Source organism: Phocoena phocoena, chromosome 14 (assembly GCF_963924675.1).
Source record: "Phocoena phocoena chromosome 14, mPhoPho1.1, whole genome shotgun sequence".
NCBI classification, from domain to species: Eukaryota; Metazoa; Chordata; class Mammalia; order Artiodactyla; family Phocoenidae; genus Phocoena; species Phocoena phocoena.
The window spans coordinates 2,504,272-2,511,772 of record NC_089232.1 but is presented as its reverse complement, the minus strand read 5'-3'; the positions used below and the strand labels follow the sequence as shown (position 1 = coordinate 2,511,772).

Below are 7,501 nucleotides of genomic sequence, written 5' to 3'. Positions count from 1 at the left end.
ATAATTTTTTAAAAAAAGCCAGGACAGGAGGTGTTTGGTGACAAGGACGTGCAGAGCTGCTCCCACTTCAATGTAGGAAATGGGAAAAACACATCTCAAAACCTTGGCCAAATGGGGCTCTGTTATACTAATTTTTCTACTTTTCTATAGGTTTGCAATGTACCATCTTAAAAAGTTTTAAAAGCTAGAAAAGAGAAAGATGGACACACACACACACAGAGATAGAGAGGAGTAGGGGATGGGAGGAGAGGGAGAGAGAGAAGGAAGGAGGGAGGAAGGAAGCAAGGAAGGAAGGAGGGAGGGAGGGAGGGAGGGAGGGAGGGAGGCAGGCAGGCAGGCAGGGCAGGTCCCAGGGCCTCGCAGCAGCCTGTGGCCGCCCCTGGCCCAGGTAACCCCCCAGGGTACCACCAGGTGGTCCCCCGCAGAGCTGTCCTACTTACAGAGCGGAGAAAGACACCTTCCCTCACCCTCACAGGTGACCACCCTCCACCCTTCACCTACTGGAAGGGGTGCTCTCACCTAAGGGTTCTCTGCACCTCATCTTGGTTGGTTCGGTGGAGGCACTGTGTGTCTTTTCTCTATGCTCGTCAGCATCACGGACAAGGAACTGCGTTCACTCTCGCTCTGATCCTACCAACGTCGGGCCCCTCTTTCGGAGCCTCAGCACCGGAGACCGGCCTCGGGTCTTGGCTGCCTCCACCTGGCACTGCTTTTGCGAAGGTGAGCTGCTCGTGGATGCATCTGAGCGGCACACATGGATGGTGGGCGGGGCCAGCTCTCCGCGCAGAGTAGCGGCAGGGCCGAGGAGTGGCTGAAGGAGCTTTAGGCAATGCCGTGGTCAGTTCAGTGTACAGACAGCAGTGTTTCCTCCCTGCGCACGGCCCAAAGCTCCCTCCATCCTTTGTGTAGACACAGTCCATTGAGCACACGGTCAGCGGAGCCCTGCTTACACCACAGCGCAGGCTGGTCTCTTCCCCTTAGCTCATAAATTAAACCTCAGTTCGAGATGCTTATTTATCTTCAACACCTGCATGACCGCCCAGCTCCGAGGTGGGATTGATGGCATGGGAGCTGCAGTAAGTACCTTGAAATGGTTCCGTTCCCGAGTCGCTTCTTCCTCGGCTTGTAATTCCCATCATGACCCCACCCCTCCCAGTGAAAATCGCCAGAGAGGCGGTAATGCTGGGTCAGACTAAAGAAGGTACTGGAACATTTCCTGTTTGCCTGTCACCTCTCACTTTGATCTTCACTGTGCCCGAGCGCTTGGTAAGAAAAGTGCTGTTGATTTGGGTATTAGCGACAGGACTGTGACCAAAACGCTAAATTAAAATATCTGAGACAAGTTGCTGCCCAGAAGCCCAAACAATTTTAATCTGATTCAACCTCAAGACACACATTAAAAAAAAATATTCCTTGCACCATCTGTTCCTTTGGTTAAGCATGAAATCACCCCCTGTAATTACGTTGTAGGGAAGATCTGCTCTTACAGCGTAGAGAAGGGAGCAGGTGAAAGGTTCAGCCAGGACTGACAGACACATGGACACACAGGGATGTGTCTTTTACTCAGTGACCCCTTATTCTGTGCTCCAAGAAGGACTTAATCCATGAGGGCTTCATGCATGCCTGTCATGGTTCTTGTTCTTTAATCCAAGAGACAAAAATCCACAAGCTTGAAACAATGAGGGATGTGGATTAATGTATTAGCTACTAGTTGATTATTTACTAATGCCCTTCTTTGTACCAGGTCTTGCACGTGTTTTTACAACCCTGGGGGTAATGTGTAGTTCTCTCCATTTCACAGATTGGGAAACTGAGGCACAGAAGTATTGTATCGTGCTAACACAAGCATTTGTCATCTGCAGAGAGATACTTCTCACTAATAAAGTAACACGCCAGATCTCTGATTATACAGCTCAGCCTCCACGAGTCTGGATGACTATTCCCACCACAGATATGAACTCGTTCCGGGCATGCTCGGCCAAGGCAGGGTCTACACCTGGAGCGCCAGGGGCTGTGGACCTGAGCTAACATCACCAAGACATTGCCCCCCACGGAGCCTTTAGACTAAGTGGTCTGAGGCTTCCTAGATTCCTACATCACCCCTGCCCTTCAACTTGAGATCTCTGTGGTAAGGACAACTCTAGGGAAGTTGGAAAGAGATGCTTCTTGCCAGCACAGAGGAAGAAGTAGGCATGAGGAAGTGGAAAGCAGGAGGGCTTCCAAAAAAGAGAAGCATCAGCTGAGGTGTCTCTGGAAGCTTCTACAGGTCTGATGCTCACCTGGTTCACACAATTTGTCTCTGGCAGAAGGTAAAGGAAAGAAGAAACCATTCCAGTCTCCTTCGAATGCTTTCGTTCCTGGACCATCACCTGCGGCAGGAATCTCCACTTGGTCACGCGTGTTCTTTTGGCTCCTGGTGGGCACTGCCTGCACCAGCCCAAGCTGGTCACTGCCCACATGACCCACCCCCCCATGGCTCGTGAGACTTTCCCGGGGGCCTGGTGTGGCCTGAAGCTGCTTGCCCAGCCTCCTGGTTCCATGGCCACTCTAGTCACCTACATTCTCTACTGCAACATTCTTTTTTTTTTTTTTTTTTTTTTTTTTTTTGCGGTACGCGGGCCTCTCACTGTTGTGGCCTCTCCCACTGCGGAGCACAGGCTCCGGACGTGCAAGCTCAGCGGCCACGGCTCACGGGCCCAGCCGCTCCACGGCATGTGGGATCCTCCCGGACCGGGGCACGAACCCGCGTCCTCTGCATCGGCAGGCGAACTCTCAACCACTGCGCCACCAGGGAAGCCCCAGCACTTCTTTTTTTTTTTTTTTGCGGAGCACAGGCTCCGGACGCGCAGGCTCAGCGGCCATGGCTCACGGGCCCAGCTGCTCCGCGGCATGTGGGATCTTCCCGGACCGGGGCACGAACCCGTGTCCCCCGCATCGGCAGGCGGACTCTCAACCACTGCGCCACCAGGGAAGCCCCCCCAGCACTTCTTGAAGATGAGTCATGAGGTTGGTATAATCCTTACAAATTATGCGAAATACTTATTTAACATCTGCACTGGAAAACAGAGACCCACTCAAACCACTTTTTTAAAAGGGGAGGTCCAACCTGTGTGAAGTCAAGTGATAGATACTTATCTCTCCTCCTTTAGGCAAAGAGTAGAAGACTGCAGTGAATGTACTGACCATACACTTGGCGGTCATGAAGGTTTATGGTCCCAGAGGGCAGCCCTCCTCTTCCCAGCACGGGAAGCCCTCGGCTTGGGGCTGGCTCCGCATCCGTGCACCCTGATGCAAGGCTGGCCTGCACTGGACCACCCCCGGGCACGCCACACAGTGAGAGGGTGGGTGGCAGACTGCCCCCAGTGGCCCCCCTGCCCTGGGAACTGGGCAGGATGAGGACTCAAGGTCGCTAGCATGAGGAGGACCAGCAGTCTTAAAGAGAAACTGAGGGGCTTCCCTGGTGGCGCAGTGGTTGAGAGTCCACCTGCCGATGCAGGGGACAGGGGTTCGTGCCCCGGTCTGGGAAGATCCCACATGCTGCGGAGCGGCTGGGCCTGTGAGCCATGGCCACTGGGCCTGTGCGTCCGGAGCCTGTGCTCCACAATGGGAGAGGCCACAGCAGTGAGAGGCCCGCGTACCGCAAAAAAAAAAAAAAAAGAGAAACTGAGGCCCTGACTCCAGAGAAACCAGAAAAAGTTCAGAAGAAATGAAGAGAACTTAAAATACCACCTCTAGTAACCTGGAGAGTTTCAAGCGTACATCCCTCAACGAGTGAAGAGCTGCACAAAAGACACAGAAGATAGGAACACTCTGAGATTTAAAAACATGACTGCCAAAGTCAGAAATTAAATAGGACTAAACATAAAGTCAAAAAACCCCTCAGAGCACAGTGTAAAAAAAGAGTCCAAAGCAGAGAAATTACACACACACACACACACACACACACACACACAACATTGTAAATCAACTACATTTCAATGAAAAAATTTTTAAATAAGTTTTTTTTAAAAAATAAGGGAAAAGAAAAGAAAAATTAAGGCCCAATCAGTGAGGTCCAGCATCTACCTGTTAGGTATTCCCCACAAAGATCAAAAGGGAGAAAACTAGCAAAGACGTGAAAAAAGAAACTTTCCCAAAGTTGAGGGGCACATGGCTTTGGATTTAAAAGGCCCACTGAGTACCCAGCACAACAAACAAGAAAAGACTCATATCTAGACACTGCCTTGTAAACATTTTTCAGAAGGAAAATATCCAGCCTTCAAGAGGCCATAACTTGTCACCTGTGAAGGAACAGAAGCAAATCCACTTCCAGCCTAACCCCAGCAATGCTGAATGCCAGAAGGAGTGACGTCTCCCAGTCTCTGCAAGGACGTTCTTTCAGCCTCAAGTGGACAGCCTGCCAAGTCATCGGTCAGTGGGAAGCTATGGAATCTGTATGTTACAGACGAGGAGGTCACACCAGCAGAGGTTAAGCATCCTTCCGGAGGCACCCACTGATGGGAAAGTGGTGGATTTCACCTGCTCAAGCAAGCTGACTGTGGACTGAGCTACAGAACACCATCCTTGCCACACCCCTGAAAGAAACAAGAAATGAAAGATAACAACATCCTTTTTTTTTTTTTTTTTTTTAATTTTTGGCTGTGTTGGATCTTTGTTGTGGTGCACGGGCTTCTCATTGCTGTGGCTTCTCTTGTTGCGGAGTACGGGCTCTAGGCATGTGGGCTCACAGGCTCAGTAGCTGTGGCTTGCGGGCTCTAGAACGCAGGCTTCAATAGATGTGGCACACGGGCTCAGCAGTTGTGGCTCCCGGGCTCTAGAGCGCAGGCTCAGTGGTTGTGGCGCACGGGCTTAGTTGCTCCGCGGCATGTGGGAACTTCCCGGATCAGGGATCGAACCTGTGTCGCCTGCATTGGCAGGCGGATTCTTAACCACTGCGCCACCAGGGAAGCCCCAACAGCACCCTTTAAAAGGGTTTATCTGGGGGGAGAGTGTCCTCCTTTTCATCAGTGTTTCCAAAAGTAACATTCTAGCAGCACTAGTTATCCAAAGTGTTACCATTGGGGAGACTGGGGGAAGGGTACATGGGATCTTGCTGGATTATTTCTTACAACTGCATGTGACTCCACACATAAAACAAATAGCAGCATCAACTACCATTTATTTACTCCACAAAATTTCTGTTGAGCATCTTCTCCACTGGGGACACAGCAAACAACACAAACAAAACCCTGCCCTCACGGAGCTGGCTTTCTACTGGGGGTTGCCTTGTCCGAAGCTTCACTGGATCAGGCTGTTTATAATTCAAGTTATAAAATACATGCCGATTATGGAGATGTTGATTACAAAGTCTGGTCCCCCACAAGGTGGGTCTAATCAGGTTTCCCGGGTGATGTGACAAGGCTCGGCGTATGTGTGAAGACCGAGCCTCATCCCACATGGGAAGTAAATGAGTCACCGCCACTCTGATGTTTAAAATACCTGCAAAAGGCAAAAACTGCTCTATTCAACCCGTGCTTGGAAGGTCTAACCCCGTTCTCTTTCGTGCTTCTTTGCTCCAGGCCACCGAGAGCGTCCAAGTAGAAAGCTGCGGACACAGTCGGTTGTCACGGAGATGATGAGGCTGTGATTGATGAATCGCAAATCCCCGCCAGTTGCTCCCAAAGAGGGAGGCTCCTCCCAGCTTTTGCAGCGCCCTCCAGATCCAAGACAACCGGGAGGTAGATGCAGCCGGCAGACAGAAGGCTGCCGCCCCCGAGGCGCTGAGGCCCCTTCCTCTCCCTGCTGCCCCGGCTCCAGGATTTCCTCCACGATGGCCTGTAACCGCTCGTCCGTCGAGACCTACGAATACCTGCTGCCCAGCGGGAGCCACGTGGCGGACCCCGGGCCCCCCGCGCCGCCGGCGCCCCTCAGGGTGTCCCTGGCGGTCCTCATGCTGCTGACGGTCGTGGTGGGGCTGCTCGGCAACGCCGTGGTCTGCATCATCGTGTACCAGAGGCCGGCCATGCGCTCCGCCATCAACCTGCTGCTGGCCACGCTGGCCTTCTCGGACATCATGCTGTCCTTGTGCTGCATGCCCTTCACCGCCGTCACCCTCGTCACCGTCCGTTGGCACTTCGGGGACTCCTTCTGCCGGCTCTCGGCCGCGCTCTACTGGTTCTTCGTCCTGGAGGGCGTGGCCATCCTGCTTATCATCAGCGTGGACCGCTTCCTCATCATCGTCCAGCGCCAGGACAGGCTGAACCCCCGCAGGGCCAAGGTGATCATCGCCGCGTCCTGGGCGCTGTCCTTCTGCGTCTCGGCCCCGTCGCTGGCCGCCTGGCCGCTGGTGGAGGTGCCGGCGCGGGCCCCGCAGTGCGTGCTGGGCTACACTGACCTGCCGGCCGGCCGCGCCTACGTGCTGGCGCTGCTGGGCGCCGCCTTCTTCGCGCCCTTCGCCGTGATGCTCGGCTCCTACCTGGGCATCCTGCACACGGTACGCAAGAACGCCGTGCGCGTGCACAACCGGTCGGACAGCCTGGACCTGCGGCGGCTGCCCCGCGCCGGCCTGCGGCGGCTCCAGCGGCAGCAGCAGGTCAGCCTGGACCTGAGCTTCAAGACCAAGGCCTTCACCACCATCCTGATACTCTTCGTGGGCTTCTCGCTGTGCTGGCTGCCGCACTCCGTCTACAGCCTGCTGTCCGTGTTCAGCCGGAGGTTCTACTGCGGCCCCTCATTCTACGCCACCAGCTCTTGCATCCTCGGGCTCAGCTACCTCAAGTCCGTCTTCAACCCCATCGTCTACTGCTGGCGAATCAAGAAGTTCCGCGAGGCCTGCCTGGAGCTGCTGCCCCAGACCTTCCAGACCCTCCCCAAAGTGCCTGAGCGGATCCGGAGGCGAATCCAGCCGAGCACCGTCTACGCGTGCACCGAGAACCAGTCCGCCGTGTAGGGGGTGGCGGTGAGCCCCCTGCCCCCCGCGCGGCTTCCTGGGACTCCCGTGCAGTCAGCACTTGGGGGGGCCTCTTAAGCACAAAGGGACTCATTTGTTACCGGGTGAGCTGCGGCTCCCAGGTTGGCACGATGAATTATTTTTGTTCTCCCTGCGGGTCTGATGGAAACTGGACGGCCGTCACGACAAAAGGGGAAACGGGTGGGTGATGAAGGAGTCCCAGCGTTAGGGAGGCGAGGGGAGCAGGGAAGGAGGTCGGCTGCGGGGCAGGAGGAAACCTCTGTCTAAAGAGCTCTCTCAAGATCTGCCTCGCAGACAGCCGTGGTGCCATGTTCTGACGCGAGAAACCCAGGTAGGTTCACCTCTGGGTCATCGGTCAGTGTACTGGGCGCCAGCATTCTTCAGAGGCGTTTGTGTCTGTGGCATACATTGTGGAAACACGCCAGGTTCTTTACAGTGGTCAGATGTGCATTTTGGACGATGCCGAATCGTCCGTTCTATACACCAAAATCACGCGGGAAGCAGAGGAGCCCCTGGGCTTTTCAGCTGCCCCCGTGTGACACATGGGAGGCC

At 54.4% G+C, this 7,501-nt stretch overlaps 1 protein-coding gene across 1 annotated transcript; it reads left to right on the top strand.

Moving 5' to 3' along the window:
* Positions 1-5,809: 5,809 nt before the first annotated feature.
* Positions 5,810-6,928, top strand: GPR45 (G protein-coupled receptor 45). The gene has a single exon (XM_065891646.1). It carries the CDS (start codon positions 5,810-5,812, stop codon positions 6,926-6,928), a length of 1,119 nt encoding a protein of 372 aa, XP_065747718.1.
* The last annotated feature ends 573 nt before the right edge of the window (positions 6,929-7,501 follow it).